This window comes from Sus scrofa, chromosome 15 (genome assembly GCF_054392235.1).
Source record: "Sus scrofa isolate SSC_HxYL_T2T_F1_AM1 chromosome 15, Sscrofa_HxYL_maternal_Yorkshire_Landrace_v2.0, whole genome shotgun sequence".
NCBI lineage: Eukaryota > Metazoa > Chordata > Mammalia > Artiodactyla > Suidae > Sus > Sus scrofa.
Window position 1 is genome coordinate 133,078,760 of NC_139397.1, and position 24,770 is coordinate 133,103,529.

The 24,770-nt window shown below is 41.5% G+C and overlaps 1 protein-coding gene across 1 annotated transcript; it reads left to right on the top strand.

Moving 5' to 3' along the window:
- Positions 1-2,633, top strand: RPL37A (ribosomal protein L37a). Its single transcript, XM_021076245.2, has 4 exons — positions 1-286; positions 364-492; positions 1,063-1,145; positions 2,510-2,633. The coding sequence occupies exons 1-4, from the start codon at positions 257-259 to the stop codon at positions 2,571-2,573; spliced, it is 306 nt and encodes a 101-aa protein (XP_020931904.1). The 5' UTR covers positions 1-256; the 3' UTR covers positions 2,574-2,633.
- Positions 2,634-24,770: the final 22,137 nt, after the last annotated feature.

A 24,770-nucleotide genomic window follows, 5' to 3' on the forward strand; every position in this document is an offset into this window, starting at 1 on the left:
CTCTCTGGGCTCGGACCGGGTTTGCGGCAAAATGGTGAGTGTTGGTCCCTGTGAGGCCTAGGTGTCTATCTGCGTGCATCTGCCTTTTTCTTGGTTTCTTCGCGCCGACCCGCCTCTGCTCGCCTGTTCGGTCCTGTGTCCCTGGCCTCCGTGCCTTCGCCGCTCCTCAGACGGAGACTGGGGCGGCTTGGCGAAGGCTGGCGCGTCCGGGCTGGGTTAACCCAGTGCCCTCGGACCTTCGTTTTACCAGGATGTGATGGGCGAGCGGGGAGCAGGCGGGGGCTGGGTGAGTGGAAGGATGGTGTGTGGAGGGTCAGAGTCCTTGTTGCTGGGCTTTTCCCTAACTTTTTTTTTTTTTAACAGGCCAAACGCACCAAGAAGGTCGGAATCGTGGGCAAATACGGGACCCGTTATGGTGCTTCCCTCAGGAAAATGGTGAAGAAAATTGAAATCAGTCAGCACGCCAAGTACACTTGCTCCTTCTGTGGCAAAGTAAGATGGGCTGTGGGCCGGGAAGCGGGGGGCGCGGCGAAGAGGGAGGGAGGGAAGGTTTCCTTCCGGAGTGAGGCTTCTTGAAGGAAGTTTATAGATGGTTTGCTGGTTCTCAGAATTGCACATAATTGGTAACCAGTTGCAAGACGAGAGTATTGTTGATAACTCTGGATTTTGTAAAAACCTTTTTTTCCCGTGACGACAAGTGGGAACTAAAGGGTAAACAGTTGACAGTCCCAGCTTAAGCCAAACCAGTTTTGTGGAACACAGTTCTGTCTGTTTTGTCTACCAGTGTCGGGTAGAGATCTTTATTTAATGTTTGTATGTTTATTGTGTGCAAAAAATACTGTATTCCAGCAATTCTTGTGTTTTTTGGGGGGGGTTGCAGATCTTCCACATCCCTGAAAATATCACCACAGTTTATGCAAATTTTGCAGCAGAAAACTTGAAGTTAGGGGAAAAAAATGGTAAAATACACCAGCTTTAATTCTAGTGTAATTTAGATTCTTAGATTTTTGTGACATAAAAGGCTGTTCTTTGGTCAGAGGGAAAATTGGTTGTCTTTTACAGACCAAGATGAAGAGACGAGCTGTGGGCATCTGGCACTGTGGTTCCTGCATGAAAACGGTAGCTGGTGGTGCCTGGACCTACAAGTGAGTCTTATTTCTTTGTCGTAACTGAAAGTGCGTGGACCATGTCACAATTCCAGGTTTGATGTTGAATGGGCTAGTTTAAACTCTTATTAAACAAAAGAATGCTTTTAAAGTGTGATCACATTACTTTAGAATTTTACATTCATTAGGGTCATCAAGGAATGTTGTACAGGTCTATTGGGCTGACTGCTGAACACTTAAGGCAGGCTGTTTCTTGTCATATATGTATGGAGGCCATCTGGGCTACCACACCTTTGCCCTTTTAAACAATGTGGTTGGACTTTCTCAGTTTTGTGGCTCTGACAAGGACCAGGTGCTATTGCCTTGTGGACTTTTATGCTGGTTATTGTGTGGACTCCTATGGTTATCCAATTCTGAAAATTCGAGCCACCCCCAAAGACCTCTAGTTGTAGAATTCGTTGCTGACCCTGAAGGCTGAGGTGTTTCACTTCTAGTCAGTGTACAGCTGTCCAGTACTAGTACCTTACATATAGTAAAGGGATACAGCTAGTGTAGTTGATTTTTTTTTTTTTTTTTTTTTTTTTGGTCTTTTTGCTATTTCTTGGGCCGCTCCCAGGCTAGGGGTCGAATTGGAGCTGTAGCCACCAGCCTACACCAGAGCCACAGCAACTTGCGGGATCCGAGCTGCGTCTGCGACCTACACCACAGTTCACGGCAACGCCGGATCGTTAACCCACTGAGCAAGGGCAGGGACCAAACCCGCAACCTCATGGTTCCTAGTCGGATTCATTAACCACTGCGCCACGACGGGAACTCCTGAAATTTTTTAAAATTTAAAATTAAAGTAGTGTAAAATAATTGGAAAATGTTGAAATGATAACGTGGAGATGTGTGTATATATAGGTAGATAGACACCTTGTGGGGTTTTGAGGACAACATAGACAAAAATGGGGAGTGCGGTGCACTTGATTGTGATGGTAAAATGAATTAGTATTCATATGTCTTCCCTGTGGGGTGGGATGGATGTTTTTCAAATGCTCTTTCTGAATATTGTGGCAAAATGTACTGTCATTTCCAAAACGTGCTTTAGTCTATTCTACTGCTTTAGACGTCTTCTTGATACTGCTCATTGATGGTACACATCTTATAATTTATTAGTTTCTTCTGACAGTCTGTCCATTCCCTTTTAACGAGTTAGCTTCTTGCAACCATTTCTTCCTGTTAATTTTATGCTCTCCTGTCTGAGAAATTAGATGCATGAGATTGTCTTCAGATCCTGAAGACATGACAGTTGATGGATGTAAGATTAAGATTATAATGTAAAACTGAGGCAGGTTTCTTACTTGCCGTTTCACATGTTAACTAGTTGATTATCTTGGAACCAAATTTGTTTTTCTTTCCAGCACCACTTCTGCTGTCACAGTAAAGTCTGCCATCAGAAGACTGAAGGAATTGAAGGACCAGTAGAAGCACCACCAGTGGAAATTTTGCTAGCCTATAATAAATGGGTTAATTTATGTAACAGAACTACTTTGGTTTGTTGACATTCTTATTTGCATTAATTTTGCTTTCTTAAAAAAGACTTGGAAATTAAAATCCTTTTAATTTTCTTATAAAATCATGCTGAGATGGGTTGTCACAATCTATTGTTTTTTTTGGTAGTCAGATGATATATGACATAAGCCTAAGGCTTTCCTTGCCAGTTCGACTTCTTTGAGATACATCACGCTGTGCAAACTTGTTTTAAAATCACAGTCTGTCTATATTTTAAGATATTTTAACATACATTGCCTATTAACCTTTGGTGTTTTGTCTGATTATATACTGATTTCATAGAAGTGTTTGACACAGGTCTTCAGGGATTCCCCAAGTGAGTGGCTAAAATTTTGCATCAGCATAAGTAGTTGAATAAGCATTAGGTGGCTGTGGTGAAGAAGCACTTATTCTGCCAAATTGCCTAGGTAGTTGTGTGGTCTGAGTTACTTCTCAGTATCAGTTTCCTGAACAGTGCTGGTAGTGCAATAGAATATATGAGAGGGGCTGGGATTACTAATGCGGAATCTTATTTGAAGACTTTTGTGTTACTCTGCTTAGGAATCTGGGTGATAAGAGTTTTATGAGCAGTGATGTAGTGTTTGTTGTGCTTGAGTATTCTAAACATGGAGTATCATTTAATCCCACAACAACCTTATACAGTATAGGTAATACCCTTATTGAGTCAAGAGAAAGTTACAGAGCTTGTAAATTATGAAGCTGGTATTTCAACCCATGCATTCTTGGCTTCAGAGCTGATAGTCCTAGACATGTTTTTTATGAAGAGGCTTGCATGGGGGACATAGAAACCAATTAGAAGGCTGTTGAAATAGTAAATATTTCTTTGGCTAAGAAAATAGCAATTTTGCCAAGACTCAGGAGGCAGCTGGTAAGGCTAAAAATTAGGTTTCTGACTCCTAGTCGATGTTTTGGTTTTTTTTTTTTTTTTCACTGTCCTAGGCTGCCTTATATTTTATGGGCTCAAGAATGTTCCTTCTTAATCTGCTCCTTTATAAACTAAAGACTTCCAGCCTCTGGCTTGTTTTTACAGTGGTTTTCTGAGCCTTTTATTCTAAGTTGTCTAATACTTTGTATCAGGATATAAAGATGAATAAGGCATGTATTCCTCACTGGATGCTGAGCTTAAGGGCTGTCTCATTGTATCCTAAATACTGTTTGTGTCTGTGTGCGTGCAGTAGCCAGAAAGCCAAAATGGAGCCCATCTGTAGGCAAGTTTTGTTCTGGGTGTTGAGATAAGGGATAGGGGTACTTGAGCTTGGTTTTACAGCATTATCCATAAGAGCTGAGGACTAGAGGCTGAGTTTTGAAAGTGACAACTGAGACTGAGAAGGAATTTTGGGAGGACTCAGTTAACAATTTTGAAAATAGCAACCAGAACCAAGCAGTGTGTACAAAGTTTAAAACTTTTGCTGCTGACTACCTCTGGAAAACCAGAAACTATTTTGTTGTTTTTATTTGGCCGTGGCTGCAACATGCAGAAGTTACCCAGCCAGGTATCATACCCAAGCCACAGCAGTGGTGACACCAGATCTTTAATCTACTGAGCCATCAGGGAACTCGCGTTTTGTTGTTGTTGATAGCGCTTTGAACCAGAATTCGCCAGCAGGGGAGGGTAACTTTGATTATGTTTTGGGGTATGTCAGTCAAAATGAGTCAAGGGTCAAGTTAATATGCCATAATCAGCCCTCTAAGCTGGGTGCCTTGAGAGGAGTATCAGGAGAGGGGCAGTCTGGCTGACACCATAGGCTTTCAGGTGTTTTTGTGAATTCAGCTAGTGAAGAAGGGGCTTAGTTGAGAATAGAGACCATTAAACCAGTGTGCATTGAACACTCACTGGAATAAGGACAAGATGTGATCACTCAGAAATCACTGGCAGGGTGAAAGAGCATGCCAATAAACTGGTTTGGAAAACTAACGTGTTCCAGAGTTATTTGCGTAAGGCAATTGCAGGCAAAATGGTAATTTCATCACTTAAAACCCTGCAAAATGTTCTACAATTCACTTGGAAACAATTAGGACAAGAACAAGATGTAGCATAGTGATTAAAAACATGGATTCTAGAGTCAGAAGTAGTTTATTTTTTTGTTTTTTAGGGCCACACCCAGGGGTATGGAGGTCCCTAGGCTAGGGGTTGAATCAGAACTACAGCTGCCAGCCTACACCACAGCCACAGCAACACAGGATCAGAGCCGCGTCTGACCTACCACAGCGTCAGATGCTTAACCCCCTGAGCCATGATGGCTTTGGACGAGTTTACTTTTCTGAACTTCAGTTTCCTCATTTGTAAAAAGGGTGTAGTTTTTCCTTCAAAGAGCAAATTAAGATAAATTTGGTTTCAGGATGCTAACTGGATCTTGGGAGAGGGCAGTGAGTACTAAGTTTGAAGATACTGGTTCTATATTTCAGTGGGAAGGAGGTGGAATCCAGAAGGGAAACTGGCTCTGGCAAAAGGATGAGTTTTGGTGTTGAGGAAGGAGATTTGAGGTTCAGGCTGGAGGAGGCTTTTTTTTTTGTAAGAAATGATGTTGATCCAAGGGGAAAGGAGCTAAAGCAAGATTTTTTTTTTTTTTTTTTTTTGATAATGGGAAGCTAGCATCATCCCTAACTGCAAAGTAATCAAAATTAGTTTTCCCTTCACGTTACAGGGACAGCAATATACTTTGTTTTATTTCAGGGCTCTGAACTTACATGTTCTGCCATAATGTTGATGGTTCTTGGTCATGTTGATAGCAAAGATCATGGTGATCCATTACACTGATGATGTAAACCAGACCAGGGAAGGTCAGGAAGTACTGTGAACCTTACATGCCTTCAACATGCATCCAGTGATGTAGGTCACACTGCCTGTCCAAAGTGGTGGACAAGTTTCTTCGCCTGACGCCACCTCTGACTAAGAAAGGGGCATAATACCTGGATATGTTTGGATCAGGGCGGGGGCAGAGGGGTGTATGAAACGGGTCACATTTGGATGTGCTGTGTCATTTACTGAGTAGCCTGTAAGGCATTTGGTTTTGAGTGGAGACTGGAGAGGGGACTTTGGAGCAGGTCCAAATCTAGTCCAAGTGACTCTGACCTAACAAATCCCAATAGGATGAAAGTGTTAGTGGTAGGGGTGTTCTGTGATACTCTGAAAGAATCCTCTGCACTAGAGTTTTGGAGTTAAGAGACTTGGTTTTTTTTTTTTTTTTTTTTTTTTTAGGGCTGCACTCACAGCATATGGAAGTTGCCAGGCTAGGGGTTGAATCAGCTGTAGCTGCCAGCCTACACCACAGCCATAGCAACGTGGGATCTGAGCCACATCTGCGACCTACACCACAGCTTACGGCAGCACCAGGTCTTTAACCCACTGAGAGAGGCCAAGGATTGAACCCATGTCCTCATGGGTACTAGTCAGGTTTGTTGCTGCTGAGCCATAGCAGGAATTCTAGAGACTTAACATCTCTTGTCCACTTGAAAAGTAGCTCTTAACTGCTATTAGTGGAATGCCTGAACATAGAATTTCTATGCATATGAAACTGCCCATTATAAACTTGTTATATGGTGCATAAAGTTAAAAAATTGTTTTCAGCAACATTCTATTCTAAAATGGAATATTCAGTTTGCTAGGTTCTGGAGACTGTGAGAGAGTGACTTGGATCACAACTTAAACCTGCTCCGGAGTCTTCTCAGACTCTGGGTTAACCAGCTGGCCAGGGAGTTGGAAAGAAGAAAGAATCAAAGATTGGTGACAAGGGTATTGCAGGAATAAGTTATGTGGACATTATTTGGATGGGCACAGGGTTGGTGTATGTATATCCTGTGTAAATGCCCACCAGAAAGTATCCACTATGGATATTGTTTTCACTGACCAGATAAGTAAGATAGCCCTTTTGGATATCAGTCAGCTATTTCCCTCAGCCACTACCCTGGTGCTTGCTCAGTGGGCCCATGAACAAAACAATTACGATAATGGAGACTGAGCCTGAATGTGAGCTGAAAAGATGGACCAATGATGACTTGGCTCTTTCCTCTCGTGAGTGGCAAACTTCAAGAGGCCAGTGCTGAGCTAATATGACACCATTCCCTAGGGGTGCCATTTAGCCAAGAGATTACATTGGACGCCTTCCATCATGGAAAGGATAGCAGTTTGTCTTGGGGATAGACATGCGCTATGGGTGTGGATTTGTCTCTTACCTACAATATCTGTCAGTGTCAGTGTTCACGGACTTGAAAACTACTCATCACTGATAGCTCGTATGATGTAGTCTCTGACAGTGAAGGAAATGCAGCAGTTGGCTCAAACTCGGGGACATCATTTGCTTTACCATGTGCCCCATCATCTAGAGACAGTTTGCTTGATAGACTTAATGGTTTGCCAAAGGCTCTGTAAAAGGACTAGCTGAGAATTAACTTACCATGAGGTTAGGCACTGTTTCACAAGTTTCAGTTTGTGGTGCATTCTCTGTAGCCAGGATTCATAGGTCAAGAAATCTAGGGATCAAAGTGGGACTCTCACCACTGAGAACTACAGCAGTTTTTCCACTGAAGGCAATTTTACTTCATTTGCTTTGTAACTTTGGGTTTGATGAGTTGGGAGGTCTTAGTGCCTAAGGAAGAAATGCTTCTTCCGGGGAACACAACCTTAGTTCCATTTAAATTGAAATCTTGAGGGTTGATCATTTTGAGTTTTTTATGCCACTGAAGCAACAAGTAGAAAAGTGAGTCTCCAGATATGTCATCTTTACCACCCACCTTTGCTCCAGGAGAATCTCTGCCTTTGTGGGCTCTAGCAATGGGTTTTTTGTTCTGTGGCTTCTGGTTGGATTTTGAAAAGGGGTGGACCAAGAGAAGTCTTAGTAGATAAGAAAGTGGAATCATGGTATTTCCTCTGCTCTTGCATGCAGTGTTGCTCATGTCAACCATTCTGCTGAAGGTTTCAGTTCTCTTAGGTGGCTCTTTCTGAGAAGATTTAGTACCCGCTCCTCTTATTCCTGCGGGCCTAGGATGGTAATGACTCCCCATTTTTACTAGTCCTGAGTGGCTGCATCCATTGTCGATTTCCTTTGATACTGCCCATGCTGTTGACCTTAGTTCCTTTATTCACCTCACTTATTTTGGTGTCCCCTCTGCTTTCTGCCAGGAACCGGACTGAATCAAATGTTAACACAGTAACGTGTCATGACATTTCTAGAGCTAAAATCATGTTCTCCAGATTTGTTCCTTGTCTTACATCATCTGTCACTCCCTCCTCTTCCTTATGTTCTGTGATTAGACAATATTTCTGTCTCCCCAAATCTCTTCCTTTGAGCAGCTTCATTCTATTTGGTTATGGTGGGATTACCCATAGCAGGATCCTTTCCCTTGGCCACAAAAGGATGGTCACATGATCTGAACTGTTACAACTGATCAAACAAATTATTCTGGGCATTTATAAATTGGGTAGAGTCATAGAGAGAGGTAGTTAGTCGGAACTGAGTCCTTTATTGGAAGTGCCCTAACATCATGAATTTCTGCGTCAAATTCCCTGAAGTTGCCCAGGTTCTTGTCTGGGTATTAGTTCTTCCTTTGATGTAGTGAGATCCCAGTATAGAGTAAAACTCCTCCAGCAGCCTACACACTGGGAGAAGTGAGTAAGAGATAAACAAGTCCTCATGGGAGTTCCCATCGTGGCTCAGTGCTTAACGAATCCAACTAGGAACCATGAGGTTGCAGGTTCAATTCTTGTCCTTGCTCAGTGGGTTAAGGATCCAGCATTGCCCTGAGCTGTGGTGTAGGTTACAGATGTAGCTCGGATCCCATGTTGCTGTGGCTGTGGTGTAGGCTGGCAGCTGTAGCTCCGATTGGACCCCTAGCCTGGGAACCTCCATATGCTGTGAGTGTGGCCCCGAAAAGACAAAAGCCAAAAAAAAAAACACGAAACCCTCATGGGGACTGAGGATGAGTTCCATATCATCCTAATCCATAATTGGCTTAGTGAATTTCAAATTTCTCGTGCCCTAATTGCCTACAAGAAGCAAGTGTAAATCCTGTCTTGGAAAAGGAAAGATACTCTAAACTACAAATTACCTCTATGTTTTTTAATATATGATATCTGGCACCCAGGTAGAAATCACATCACCAAGTATACAAGGAGACAAGATAGTTTGATTTAAAACACCAGGAGAAACAATAGACAGTGGAAACAGGTCCACAGGCTATCCAAATAGAATTATCAGACCTTGACTTAAAAATTATTAATAACTTGTTATGGACAAGTTAATAAAAGATAAGGCTAAGAATTTCATTACCAAAAGGAAGACAATCTTGTGCTGAAAAATTCAGTAACAGAACTCAATGAATGGGTTTATCCAAAAATTAGATGCAGATTAAGAGAATAGTAGCTAGAAAGATAGAAAAAACCAAACTCCAGAAGCACAAAAACAGTGGAAAGGAGCCAACAAGTGTAAGAAACATAGACAAAGAGTTCTAATACATGTGTATAACAAGTTCTAAAAGGAGAAAGGAGGGATGGTAATGGCTGAGAATTTTATCAAATCAATAAAAAAAAATACCAAACTGCAAATTCAAGAACCTCCCTGTAAGCCTTAGGCAAAATAAATACAAAGAAAATCCTATCTAAGAATATGATTGTATTATGAATACCAAAGACAAGGAATATCTCAAAAGCAGCTAGTAGAAAAAAAAGGAATAGCATCAAAGCAGGCAGCCAACTTCTTGAACAATAGACTCTACAAAACAATAGATTTGTATTTTCAAAATTCTTCAAATTGTATACTTGGTGGCTGTACTTTTTTTTTTTTTACTGCTAAAGTCAATTTGTTTTTTCCATTCAGAAAAGTAATTCATAATCCACAGATTATAATAGGTAGAACTGAAGATTCCTTATAGAATACAAATACAGATTTCTTTTTATAGGTATGTCAGCAAAAGTTAAGATTTTTCCAAGTTTCTTCTCTAGAGGCAAATTTTTTTTCATTACTGTCCTGGTAATTTTATTCAATTTATGTAACTTTCAATGCTGCTGGTTTAAATTTTTTGTAATTCCCATTCTTCTGTTGCTGTCCACGTCCCTAAGTTAGAAGGGATACTGCATCTGTTGATGGAAATAGTCTCAGGGCTCCTCTGGGCACTAAACTAAAAATGGTGCTGAATCGGAGTTCCCGTTGTGGCTCAGGGGTAACGAGCCCGACCAGTATCCATGAGAACACAGTTCGATCCTTGGCCTCACTCAGTGGGTTAAGGATCCAGCATTGCCGTGAGCCGTGGTGTAGGTTGCAGACTCTGCTTGGATCCCAAGTTGCTGTGTGGTGTATGCTGGCAGCTGCAGCTCTGATTTGACCCCTAGCCTGGGAACTTTCATAGCCTGTGGGTGCAGCCCTAAAAAGAAAAAAAAAAAGGTGCTAAATCTAATGGCCATATTTGTAAAATATGAAGATGAAATAAAGACAGTTTAAAACAAAACACTGAGAGAATTTATCACTACAAACCAACCTATTGGAAAGAAAGTAAATAAGAAGACTTAAAGATGCACAAAGGAATGAAAGTCAACAAGGAAGTTTCCCTGTGGCGCAGTTGGTTAAGGATCCAGTGTTGTCATTGCAGCTGATATCCATGGCTGTTGCTTGGGTTCGATCCCTCACCTGGGAACTTTCACATGCTGTAGACACTGCCAAAAAAAAAAAAAAAAAAGTCAACAACAAAGGGGAAATAGGTCAATAAGTGCAAATGAATATAGATGTTGTAAATAATAGCAATAATAAATGTAAGGGTAATACTAACATGTGTTATAGCCCCAGCATATAGGTTGAGAAAGGATAAATACTGTGTTCAAATGATTCTTGGATTGTTTGGGAAGAGCTCAAACTACAAATTGAGTACATGTTGTAGTCTCTAGTAATCATTAAAATAATAGAAAATGTATAACTAATAGAGTGGATATAGAATTAAAAAGTGGAGTATGAAAAGAACTAGAAGTATAGTACATAGTCAGGTGGCAGATTTAAGCGTAAACATATACACATACGTGCATGTGCATATATCAGTAATAATGACATCACATTTAAATAGACTAAATAAGACTTCAATTAAAAGATAGATTGGACAAGGAGATCCTGCTGAATAGCATTAAGAACTATGTCTAGATACTCACGTTGCAACAGAAGAAAGGGTGGGGGAAAAACTGTAATGGAAATGTATACATGTAAGGATAACCTGACCCCCTTGCTGTACAGTGGGAAAAAAAAAAAAAAAGATAGATTTGGGGGAGTTCCCGTCTTGGCTCAGTGGTTAACAAATGCGACTAGGAACCATGAGGTTGCGGGTTAGATCCCTGGCCTTTGGGTTAACATCTAGCATTGCCGTGAGCTGTGGTGTAGGTTGCAGATGTGGCTCGCATCCTGCATTGCTGTGGCTCTGGTGTAGGGCGGGCGGCTCCGATTCGACCCCTAGCCTGGGAACCTCCATATGCTGTGGGAGAGGCCCAAGAAATGGCAAAAAAAAAAAAAAAGAGATAGATTGGGAGTTCCTACTGTGGCACAGTGGGTTAAGAATCCAACTGCAGTGACTTGGGTCGTTGTGAGGTGCGGGTTCAATCCCCTGCCCAGTGGTGCATTGGGTTAAAGGATCCCCTGTTGCCACAGCTGCAGCTTAGATTCAGTTCCTGACCTGGAAACTTCCGTATGCTGTGGTGTGGCCATAACATTTTTAAAAATGAAAAATTTTAAAAAAAGATAGATTGGATCATATACATAAAATATAGAGATTAAAGAAAGCCCTAAAGAATCAGGTATAAGTAATATATGGATACAGATACGCTAAAAAAGTTACAGAAAGATTTAAAGGGTATAAGAAAGATATTAACCTGAAAACACTAGTTCATGAAATGAAAGGCAATTTTTTTTTTTTTTTTTTTTTTTTTTTTTTTTTTTTGTCAGCACCTGCAGCATATGGAAGTTCCCAGGCCAGGGATCAAATCTGAGCCACAGCTGCAACCTCCGCCACAGCTGTGACAACACTAGATCCTTAACCCACTGTGCCACAGTGGGAACTCCTGGAAGCAATATTAATATGTAACAACGTGGGCTTTAAGGCAGAAAAGTGTTGCTAGAAACAAAGGGGGACATTTAAATTGTTAAAAAATGTATGCCTGCTTTTTCAGCATTTCTGGGCCATTGATGAAGATAAACATTAGATAAGTAAATGGGGATGGCTCTGAAGATGTTTTTGAGGAGCAAACAGAAGAATTAATTGAAAAATTTAGAGAAACACTGACTAAAGGAAATCAAGAAGAACAGTATAAGTTCTACGAGTCAATGCCAATAACCAAGAAGACCCAGCAAGTTGGACTCATTATAAGCTAGAAAACATTTTAATTTCTAAATAATAGCTAAGTCTATAAAACAAAAACATAAAATATCAAGAAATGTTTCAGCAGCTCGACATAATAGTAACATATTAATCTGTTAAAATGTATTTTGAAAATGAATCTTTTAAGCTAAACTAGAGCCATCCCTCTGTGCTTTTGTTTCTGTTATTGATGCTCCATTTTTCTGGACTGGCATTTAACATTGATGTTTCCCTAGAAATCTCAACAGCAGAAAACAGAATAATCATTGTTGAGTGTCAATCACTATTCTCTACTTGTTTTGTGTACTGACTTTGGAAAATACCCTTCATAAGATGTCCTGGTATGGTATTCTCTAAATATTTTTTTTAAGTTTTATGTAGTGCACCATGCCCTCAGAACCCAGTAGATTTACATACATTTTTTGGAACCTAATCTGTAAATTTAAAAAGTACTTATCTGCAGATTATTACTCATTCTTTCAACAAAGCAGAGAAATTTGCCATCATGTATTGGCTGCAGACATCATGTATAACACTAGGGGGTGATAAAATATAACTAGAAGAAGGAAACAGACTGGTAATTAAGTGTAAAGTCTGGAGGAGTCATCTTGAGGGCATATATAAAATGCTTAAGAGCTTGTTTAAAACTAGTTAAGTACCAAGTTATTTAAAAATTTCCGTAATGTTTTAATGTGAAAGTAAAAAAAAAAAGACCATAGGATTTAATAATTACAGGTCTTTTGGAACACCTCAATAATGCATAATTAAAATGATCTTGGGTGTATTTTCTAGGGTTTGCTAGTTTGAATAGAAAATTATAATTTCATATTTTCATTTTGTTAATAATATTAAATTTTATTTTTACCAGTTATAAAAACAAAACTCTTTTGTAGTGATAATGCATCTTTAACATACATTTAATTGAATAAGATTTTATTTCTCAAGCATTTCTTGGAGTTCCATGGTGGTCTAGCAGTTAAGGATCTGGCATTGTCACTGCTGTGGCTCAAGTTCAATCCCAGGCCTGGGACCTTCTGCGTGCTGTGGGCAGTGGGAGTATGACTTGAAAGTGAGCCAGTGGACGAGGGGCTTCTCTCTACTGAGAGGAAGCTGTGTGTGTGTGTGCACACAAGTGTATGTGTGTGTGCACACATGCTCATGTGTGTCACACAGGAACATAAAGTGGTGTAATTTATTAAGAATCAAAGGCCAGTATTACAGGGTGGATGTAAGTCTTCATTTCTCTTTCCTGATGTTCTTTTTTTTCCTGAGTCTTTTAGGTATTTTATTTTCCCACCCAAGCAATTATTTTTTAACTCTTCAGCTCAAGGCTGTTCTGCTCACAAATTTCCCTGCTTTAGTTTCTAAGTCATGACTAGCAGTAGGAGCGTTTTATCAGGAATAAATGACGGAGCAAAAGTTTGTCAGCCCTACTGTTGTATGGGCTTGACCCATATAAACTCATGTAATCCTCAGGACAGCCTGCGCTGGGTAACTGGACTGTATTTGCCAATGTGCTTCATGACTTCTGTTTACCTTTCCAGTCTTATCTGTTTTTATGTTCTGTTTCCACTCTGAGTACCAGCCATGCTGAACTTCTCTGTTACTCGAACGAATCGTACTTTGAGATCATTTCTAGTATTGATTGTGCTCTTTCTATTGCTCATTCTCCTTTGCTCCTGCCTTGACTCCCTTTCTCTTTACACCAAACTCGTGGGATTAATGTGATTGTTTCCTCCATGTTACAGATGAGGAAAAAGAAGCTTAGAGAAGTTAAATGTTATACATAAGGTCATACACTTCAGAGAGGGATAATAATGCAGAAAAAAGGATGAACTTTGGACCCAGAAGTTATGGTATCAAACTTTTGCTCTGTCATTTACTGGCTTGAACTTCAGAGAATATATATAAGAAGACAGGTTTTCTGAGAGTGGCATATTGTGAAGGATTTTGGTGATAGGGGAGCCAATCTAAGCACGAGACAAAGGCATAAAGTTGGGGAAAGGACAACAGAATGGAAAGCAAAGAATGTTTTCAAGATATAATGTTAACAAAGTAACAACGGAACTCCACTTATGAAATTAGGGTAGGTGTACACTCTGTGCCCCAGACTCAAATCTAGGCACCTATTTGATAGAGGAAGATGAGTGTACAGAATGAACAGCAGGGGGAGCCCTCGATGAGTTTTGCTCATCAAGTCTGGACTCAGAAGGAGAAAGTGACATTTTCTCTGAACCTCCATCACCTTGAGCTCATTTCTCCCCATTCTCCTCCTACTCAGTGCCTGCCTATATTTCCCTATCAGAAGTGCCTATGAAGGTGCCTCTCCTCACAAGGCCCTATGAGGTTGCTGCTTTATTCCTCTTCACCGGATGAGGAAACCAAGCCTCAAAGGAATTGAAAAACTGCCTCCAGTTCAGTTATACACTGGTAAGCCGTTGAGTCAGGATTCTAGTCCTTAGGGCGCTGGGGTTCTAAAGTTTCACTTCCTCATCTCAGTCACTTTTCTCTGCCCCAGAATCTTTTATGGTCTATATTCCCTCTCTGCAAAGGCAATCCTGGGTGCAAATCAGGTTAAAAAGACACTTCCAGAATAGCATAGTTGGTTCATTTTAACAGGGACATTTTATTTTATTTTATTTTATTTTTTTGCTTTTTAGGGCTACACCTGCAGCATATGGAGGTTCCTAGGCTAGGGGTCGAATTGGAGCTGCAGGCCTACACCACAACCACAGTAACACAGGATCTGAGCCGCCTCTGCAACCTACACCACAGCTCAGGGCAATGCAGGATCCTTAACCCACCGATCCAACCCACATCCTCATGAATACTAGTAGTGTTTGTTACCTCTGAGCTACAGCAGGAACTCCTAGCAGGGACATTTTAAAAGCACAGTGCTTTAACCAAAAGGAATTGCCCACATCCAACAGGCATATAGGAGGGAAATGTGGGGAGCAGTAGCAATGGTAGTACCAAGGGTATGGATTTGGGGGCATTAAACTCTTCCCCTACTTTCCATCTGCTTCCTTTCTCTCCTTATAAACAACTGACATTATCTTAATCTTATGTCTTTAACTTTGCAAATACAGCTTTGAAACGCTACCCTAGCTGCTCCTTTCTAACCTTCCCTTAACTCCATAGTGGCAGCCTTTCCTAGCATTACACGAACCTTACTTCTGAGAGTGATGGTGAGTGAGCACGCTTGGGGACCCCCCAAAAGGAAGGAGCTCCATCTTTACATCTTAAGTTGCTACCAAATAAACATTCCTGTCTTCCCTTCCTTTTCTGGAACCCCTACTGTGCAGCTCAGCATGGGACCGAGTTTCTGTAGGGAGTGGAGAGGGGATCAGCAAAGACTTGGTGACAGGCTGATTGATGGGTTCCCCGCCTCTCCTTGCCCTCCCGCCCACTCCTGCAGGCTCTGGGCCAGGTCCACCCTCCGGCTGCCTGAGGGGTCTGCTTTTCTTTGAGTCAGCATCCATGAGTCAGGGCCAGGATCAGCTGGGGGTAGAGGGGAGTACTGCAGAGCACTGGGAAGGGAGTAAGAATTAACTGCCCAAAGGAAGGTATGGAGAGGATCATCCGAATGGAGAGCACTGGAGTTGTGGTCAGAGAAGCCTGAGCAGGTGCCTGGTTTGTTGGTGTCATTGGCTATCAATTGTTGGTAGGACATTTTCTTGTAGAAAACCACAAGGACTTACTCAAATAATATTGCTTAGAGCCCTAAAAAAAAAAATCTGCTTTGTCCTTCTCATGCTTCAGCTCCACACTTTTAGAGGTGCCAACATGGAACAAGATGTGCATGAACTCTGCTAATGGAAGATGAGGAGAAGGCGAGTGAGTGAAGCCACAGCAGTTCTGCCATGTCCTCTGCCAGAGCCGCTGAGGGTCAAAACAAAGAGGCTGATGACATTTGGTGACATCCCTCTGTATTTGCCCTGCACAGGGTGTACCCTCTGGTAGTGGGGGCAAGAGGAGTAATGACCCTGCAGATAGAGCACAAAAGTCAGGAGACTAGGTGCTGGTGTCAGATCACTTACCTTCCATCACTAATTATCCTTAGTGTCTTTATTCCCTTCGACAAGTTTCCTAACCTCTCGGCCTCTGTTCCTTTGCCTATGAGGATAATAATAATAATACCATCTCATAGGGTTGTCATAAGGATAAAATGAGATACTTTTTCTAAAGTGCTATGCCTGACATATGGTAAACCTTTAAGTAACATTTGATGCTACTATTGTGTCATTATTTTTTCCCTTACTTTGTAGACATAGAAACTGAGACAAATAGAAGTATATATTAAGAAATATATTTTCTTAAAAATCACAAAATCAGGAGTTCCCATTGTGGTGCAAACAAAACCGACTAGTATCCGTGAAGATGCAGGTTTGATCCCTGGCCTCGCTCAGTGGGTTAAAGGATCCGGCGTTGCTGTGAGCTGTGGTGTGAGTCACAGACACGGCTTGGATGCTGTATGGCTGTGACTGTGGTATAGCCTGCAGCTGCAGCTTCAATTCAACCCCTAGCTTGGGAACCTCCATATGCCTCAGCTGTGGCCCTAAAAAGCAAAAAAAAAAAAAAAAAGTCACAAAACCAGCCTTTGTGTGTGAACATATTCATTGACTAGAAAAAGGGGATATGTGGGCATTTGGAGGTGAGCCAAGAAAGGCCAGGTTATGTGGCAGTAACGTCTCCCAAATGCCAGCGTTTACTGCAAAATGTGTTCATCTTTTGCTTATATTCTGCACCCATCATGGGTAGCTGGGGCTCTGCTCCTAACATGATCTTCTTTGTCCTGGGACTTGGGTATTGGAAGCACAAACCTACTTTTCAGCATCCATCTGGAAGTGACTGATCACTTCTGCCCATAAGTCACATGGCCATATGGAGTCCAACAATGTGGATAAGCATGATCCCCTTACAGGAGGTAACCAGATATTGGTGAAGAGTAATCCAATTTAGGACGGTTCACTACATAAACAAATATAATCATAGCGTGAGTGATCCTCTGCCATGAGCTAATTGAAACACCTGCTCAAGATGTCAAACTTGGCATGAAAAACTAAGACACATCACAGCATTAAAAGGAACATTTCTCAATGCCCACTCCTTAAAATAATTTCTCAGAACTCCCAAACTATGAACAAAATCAAAGTCCCCGTTCCTCGAAAACCAACCACACACAGTCATGTGGCTCCTCCTAGGATGAGCGGGTCCTTGTACTAGAACTTCAGAGAAGGTTCTCTTCCGTCTCCCATCTCAAAGGGTTTACCACTCGTCCCATCCTGTTTCATGCCTGTCGGTGCTTCACTTTGTTAACCACTGCTGACTTAGGGCTGATTACTGGACTAGGTGGTAGAAACACAAACGAGAAGGGGACAAAGCCCTTGTCTTCAAGGAAGGGGGCAAACTTTTTGCTAGTAGGGGGAAGACTAGCAGTAAATCAGCAAATAGACTCTGAAGTATGTGCTGGTCTGGTCTGGGGGCTGTGGAACCATGACCCAGGGCCACTTAAACCAGCCTCCGGGTGCCAAAAAATTTCACCATGGGAAACTGATGTCTAGAATTTCATTCTTAAGGAGGAGTGGGAATTATGCAGCTGGTCAAAGTTGTGAAATAATACTGGGGACAAAGTGTTACATCCTTTAAGAGGCAGGTGTTCAGATTGCCTGGTATTTCTCACTTATTAGCAAGCATCTTTCCTGAGTGTTAGGCATTAATGATGCACTGGGTAGTTAAATGACACAGTCTATGCCCATGCCCTTTGGGACTTAAATAAACTGATGCAGAGGTTCTGAAAGAATGGGTCTGGGGTCCCCCACAGGTTACCCAGCCTTTGTGTATGAACATTTTCATTGATTAGAAAAAGGGGATGTGTGGGCATTTGGACATGAGCCAAGAAAGGCCAGGTTATGTAGCAGTAACAACTCCCAAATGCCAGGGTTGTGAGGCTCACCTCAGAGCCACTACGTATGGAACCCAGAAACTGGCATTTTAAATAATTGCCTGTGAAACATGGAGAACAGGCTTGTGGTTGCCAAGGGGGAGGGAGAGGGAGTGGGATGGACTGGAAGTTCGGGGGTAATAGCTACAAACTATTACACTTGAAATGGATAGACAATAAGGTCCTGCTGTATAGAACAGGGAACTATATCCAATCTCCTGGGATAACCCGTGATGGGAAATAATATAAAAAAATATAATATGTATATAACTGAGTCACTTTGTTATACAGAAGAAATTGGCACAAATTGTAAATAAACTATACTTTAATTAAAAAAAAAACTCTTATTAGGGATCACAATTGAAGGTTTTCCCCCCAAAATGAATAAATAAGTGCCTGGGATATTTTTGTCACACGTCGGTTAAAAGGCTGCCATATTACTGATAAATGTGGAGAGGACCCAGAGAAATGGGATGAGTGTATTGAACAAAGAAATACATTGGAGTAAAAAATATTTGTGTTACCTGTGAGTCAGGGGTCAGTGCCCTTTGAAGTGTGGTGCAAAGATCAGAGAACTTGGCCTTTCTTTGTCAAGGCTGCTGTTGACTTCAGTTCAGGACTGTCCCTCCAAGCCTGTTCTCTTGTGCTAACTTTTTTTTTTTTTTTTTTTTTCAATTTGTGTTGCCTTTTTACTTTCAGTAAAACAATTTTATGGCAGAATCTGGTACTAACTTTGTGCACAACAGCCAGTAGGGGTAAAGGTGATTAGTGAATAAAGAATAAGGACATTGCTCTGTTGGCTTAGAGTTTACAAAGAATGGAGATTGTCTCCTTTGATCTTCACCCAATCCTGAAGAGGTAGGTCTCTTCCTAGCCTCATTTTGCAGTTGAGGAAACTGAGCTTGGAGAGGATACGCAATCTGCCCAAGGCCACATAAGGTAGCTGGTAAGCTAGCTGTCCTGAAAAATGATGAACTTTGAGAATTTAGTCTTTGGGATTATTCCTTTGACTCTAAAGACCCTGATGAATAGTTTGTCTCATTACCAGCCAGACTACCTCTGGCTTTCCTTTAAGAAAGCTCCATGAACCCCACCATGCTGATCACCTGAACCCCCTCTTGAATCCTGACATCCTTTAACACGGCTAGGTCAACAAGAATGAGGGTGAGAAAGAGAAAGTTGAAGAGAAGATCAAGGAGGGCAAAGATGGAGGCCCCCTTCTCCCACGCCCTGAACTCAGCAGGCTGTCTGCAGAATGCTGGACCTACTGTGACAAAGGCTAATATGGCCTGCAGGCCTCCTCACCTCCCTTCAGCTGTCTCTTTCACCCTATCCCCCCGCCTCACTTTCAGCTTGATGGGCTCCTTTCTGTCACAGAGGGCCCCTGAATTCTCTCAACATGAAAGAATTAGGAAGCTAGAATGTTCCTCTCCCCAGGGGCACATTTGTACTTTGAGCATGATGAGAACAGTTTGGAGACTGTGTAACCCAAAGGAACAGAATAAGGGGAGAGTCTTGGCTGGGAAGGAATCACCATTGTGGGTCATTCTGGAGAAGTCCAGAGAGCTATTGTCTGACCTCTGGTGAGAAGAGGACAAACCATAGAACCAAGTTCCCTAGGGAGTATCCTTCCCTTCCTCACTATGATCTGTGATCCAGCCACTCCTGGACATCTATCTGAAAAAAACCATAATTTGAAAAGATATATGCACTCCAATGTTCATTGCAGCACTAGTTACAATAGCCAAGACATGGAGGCAACCTAAATGTCCATCAACAGAAGAGTGGATAAAGGAGATGTGGTACATATATACAATGGAATATTACTCAGCCTTAAACAAGAATGAAATAATGCCATTGGCAGCAACATGGATGGACCTAGAGATTATCATACCAAGTGAAGTAAGTGAGAGACAAATTATATGATATTATTTATACATGGAATCTAGTAAAAATGATACAAATGAAATTATTTACAAAACAGAAACTCTTAGATTTTGAAAAGAAATTTACAGTTATCAAAGGGGAAATGTGGTGAGGAGGGATAAATTAGGAATTTGGAATTAACATATACACATTACTCTATATAAAACAGATAACCAACAAGATTAGAGCACAGGGAACTCTATTCAATATTCTGTAGTAACCTATATGGGAAAAGAATCTGAAAAAGAATGGATATGAGTATGTGTATAACTAATCACTTTGCATACATCTAAAACTAACCCACACTGTAAGTCAACTACACTCCGATAAAAATGTTTTAAATGAATAATGCACTGACACTTGTGCGTAGCAAGGACAGTAAATGTAAATCTAATTGGGTGGCTCTGTTGGCTTTGTGCTCTTTTAGGGATAGGAGTAGGGACAGCTACAAAGCGGTTCCTGTGCTGCCACATCCTGTGAAAAAGGACAGATTCAGATTCTTTGTCTGGCCTGGCAGGCATCTTTTGGGTCGCTAAAAAGAAGAGAAGTTGTGACTCTACGACCAGAAAGTTTTTCTTCCAGGTCAACCAGCTGCTTCCGGTTTTGACCTCATCTTCATCAGTATGTATATTCCCAGCACCAAAGCTCTCCGCCTTCCCCACCCCCAGCCTCAAATGGAAACGAAAATGAGGCTGCCCTAGAGCTCTGTCAGTGAAAACAAAGATCCGGTAGGCATATCAGCTCGCGGCCCTTAGCTCACCTTCTCCGTTTCCTTCCCCTCGTGCCCCGGTCAGCCTCGAAGAAGCACCACCCTTCCCCATTTGTTTTACCTAACAGTAATTCTTTGTGGGAAACCTTGCAAGGGGGGGTTTGTGCTGACGCTGGATGATTTATAGAGTTGCCGGGAGGGTGGATGGGAGGGGAGGCAGGCGCTGAAAGAGGGAGGGGCAGCCCCTTCCACAGCAGCTTATTTCAGGAACGGTGGGGCAGGCTTGGGGGGGAGGGGTAGACCCCCTGAGCTCCCCTCATCGGGGCCGTCTGGCAGCGTCTGTGTAGGTGGGCGTGCCCCTGGGGGGAGGTTCCTCTCTTCCCTTGTGAGGACTAGGGTTCTCAGAGGATGCCTTGCTTTGAGAGGTCATGGGTGTGGGTTCCTACCTCTGCTGCCACTAGCTCACATTGCCTCTTAGGAGATTTGCAGGCATTAGGAGACTTTTTTTTTTTCCTGAAGAAAAGAAGATAACCAAAGGAAATTGCAAGATCAGAGTTAACATATGCTTAATTAAAACTTCTCCTTATGTTACCTTTATTACCTATAAAATTTGGTGTTTAGAATTTTCCTATGAAAACAGAAGTTCCCTGGTGGCTAGGTGGGTTGAGGATCTGGCATTTTGACTGCAGTGGCACAGATTTGATCCCTGGTCCAGAGCTTCTGCATGCCGTGGACATGGCCAAATTTTTTTAAAAAAGAATTTTTCTACAAAAACAACTTTCAGTTGAGATTTTCGTATTTTGCAGGAATTCCAGGGAATATAAGCAACCGCAAATGTTGGGAGTTCCCGTCGTGGATCAGTGGTACTAGATTCCCGACTAGAATCCATGAGGACAAAGGTTCGATCCCTGGTCTCGCTCAGTGGGTTAAGGATCCAGCGTTGTCATGAGCTGTGGTGTAGGTCACAGACGGTTGGTTAGGATCCTGTGTTGCTGTGGCTGTGGTGTAGGCCGGTAGCTGTAGCTCCAATTCAACCCCTAGCCTGAGAACCTCCATATGCCTCAGGTGTGGCCCTAAAAAGACAAAAAAGAAAAGAAAAAAACAACTGTGAATGTAATAAGTTACCTAATAGTCAAACCACTTCAAAAGCTAACTTAGACATATGCTCTAGAGATTAAATGAATGAGATTTATTCAGTGTGGGTGCATTTGGACTTGCTTGATGGGAGATAGAGCCTTCAAAATGAATAAGAGCCCAGGGCTTAGGGAGGCCTTCGTCTTGCCAACGAGCCCTGACAAGCCACAAGCTTTCATTTTGTTGGTGAGGGCGCTGAGTTAGAAGCTCTCTCTTTCTTCTCCATCTAAAAATCTGTCAAGAGTCTTGCTGGTATTTTAAAATAACTTTATTTTTCAGCTTATAAGATTTAAAGAGTGAAGTAATCAATCAATTAATAGGAACCAGACTGAGGTGCCATTGGGAGGTGATTGAAAACGCTTCTCTGCACTAGTCGTTTTCCCAGAAACTTCCTGACTGCTGCCAAGCCACATACCACCTCATTGTTACTTCAGTTAATAATTTTCTGTAAATCATCTCATTTCATTTCATTTTTTCATTAAGTTTTTGAATAAGTATCACATTTACATGATTCAAAATTTTTAAAAGACAATAGAAAAAGATATACAATTAGAATTCTTATTCCCCCCCCCCATCTTCTTTTACACAAATGTTCAGCAAGTTAAATGGACAATGTGACAATGTACTTACTTGTTTTTCTTAACCATGTATGATGGCGATATTTCCATAGCCTTGCACAGAGAGCATCCTCATTCTTGTTTAAGAGCTGCGTGGTATTTTCATTCAATGCATCCACCAGAATTGATTTAAGCTAGATATCTTACTGATGAATATTTGGGGTTTATCCCTATTCATTGCTATTTCAATAGTGTTAGGAGTATTATCTATGTCTAAACATCTGTGAATTATGAAATTAGCCTTGCTGCTTTCTTTCTTCTTTTATCTGTTTTTCAGCCTGTAAGATATTAAGAATGTCATTTGGTTTGTACATAGTGTAATGGGACTGAATGTTTGCATCTTCCCCCAATTCACGTGATAGAGGTAGGGCCTGTAGGAGGTGATAAAGGTTAGATGAGGTCATGAAGGTGGGACTCTGATCCGATAGAGCTGGTTCCCTTATAAGGAGAGGAAGGTACCTGTGTGGACACAGCAAGAAGACAGCTGTGTTTGTCAAGTTTCTCCACTAGAGAATTACTATTTTCCCTATTCCCATTCTGTCCTCTTTGGAAGAAAGTCATTATGCACAGCTCACACTTAAGGAAGGGGGTTATGCTCCCTTTTCTTGAAGGAGGGCTATCTACATAATCATGGGAATTCTTCTAAATGAGTTTTTATCTTCCTCTCCATTTACTTATTTGTTTATTTGTATTATATATTTATATCAGTATGTACTTGTGAATATTTGTTCTTTACTTTGGGTTAGAAATCATTATTATGTTACTTATTTCATTTGCTCGTTTTTTCCAGTGTTGCTCATTGGGAGCTCTTTGATTTGGATCCTGTCTCCTTCTGACATACCCTCATCAATGTAGGTTAAAATTTTAAAAATAAAAAAATTTTGAGCACTTTCTTACTTTCTGGCATTACATATTTATCTTGTATGTTTTTTGACTGTAGAACTAGTATCGGCTATTTCTCCAAGAAGCCCAAGTTCCTTCTAAATACTAAGAATGGTATTAGAAACTAAGATCCTGGTGCTAATGTGTACTTGTTGCTACTGGGATGTCAAGCCTTGGAGTTTCTTTCTTTTCTTTTCTTTCTTTCCTTCCTTCCTTTTTCTTCTTTTTTCTTCCTTCCTTCCTTTCCTTCTTTCTTTCCTTTTTCAGCTGCCCAGAGGCATTTGGAGTTTCTAGACCAGGGATCAGATCCAAGCTGCAGTTGCAAACTATGCCACAGCTGCAGCAACACCAGATTCTTAACCCACTGTGCCAGGCCTGGGATCGAACTTGCACCCTAGTGCTGCAGAGACACAGCTAATCCCATTGCACCACAGCAGGAACTCCCTTTTCTTTCCCTTTCTCTTTCTTTCTTTCTTTCTTTCTTTCTTTCTTTCTTTTCTTTCATTCTTTCTTTCTTCTCTCCTTCCTTCCTTCCTTCCATTTTCTTCTCTTCTTTCTTATAGGTCTTCACCCATACTTTCCCTAAATCCTTCGCATTCTTCAGGCCTCAGTTGTCTTCTGCCACCTCTACCCAGCTTCCTTTTCAACGTGCCTATCTCTTGCTTCCCAGTGCAGAATACTCTGAAAACTCAAATTTAGCAGAGATTTGAGTTACTCTTGGAAAGAGAATTCCACAAAAGCCAAGTAAGGTGAAATCAGGAAGGGAAAATAGCATCTACATAACATCTTTGGCCTCCATTTTTTCTTAAATTTTAGTTTCCTGTTTTGAACTTATATAGCTCAACTATCTGAGTTTTTAAGATTCTGCTACAGGCACTAGGTTTGAACTGTGTGATTTAGGGCCAGAGCTGAATGATGAATTCTGTACCTAAGTGTATCATCTGTGAAGCAGGTACAGACAGCGGCCGTGAAGGTGGGTGGTGCTTTGAAATCACTTTGTCCAGTTTCCCCACTGCAGTTTTACTAAAGGGAAAACAGACCCAGGGATGAAAAAACATCTCCTCAGGGGGATATCGCTCATTAAAAGGCAGAGCTGGGTCTAGAAGAATTTTAATTTTTTATTTAATTATTTAAAAAATTTTATTTATTGCATTTTTTAGGTCCTTCCCAGTTCTAACATCTCCATGCTGCCCTCACTTGGTCACCAACTGCACCCTGTTTGGGGTAGCTTCATTTTTTTGCAGATGCACTGGTTTTAGAACCAGTGAGATCTGTATTAAAAGTCTCGCTTCACTTCTTTACAGCTATTTGATCAGGCAAACTCTGAGTCTTAGTTTCCTTATCTGTAAAATGGGTCTAAGGATGCCTGGGCCACAGGAGCGGTTTGTGGCTTAAGGAAAAGCATGGCTGTGAAAATACCTGGAGCTGCTACATATATAACTGGCAACTGGCGTGTGTATGAGGAATCTGAATTTGCTGGGATTGGTCGGTAGCTTCTTCATCTGGTGCAGCTAGTATCCTGAAACAATAGAAAGCTCTCCTGTTACTTTTACTTCCTTCATGTCTCTGCAGAG

What these genes read in the sequence shown, in the direction of transcription:
- RPL37A (XM_021076245.2), top strand. Translation starts at nt 257, where the DNA reads ATGGGCGAGCGGGGAGCAGGCGGGGGCTGG. An exon ending in GGGGAGCAGGCGGGGGCTGG is followed by an intron (nt 287 to 363) that starts GTGAGTGGAAGG and finishes TTTTTTTAACAG; the next exon opens with GCCAAACGCACCAAGAAGGT. An exon ending in GGTGGTGCCTGGACCTACAA is followed by an intron (nt 1,146 to 2,509) that starts GTGAGTCTTATT and finishes TTTTCTTTCCAG; the next exon opens with CACCACTTCTGCTGTCACAG.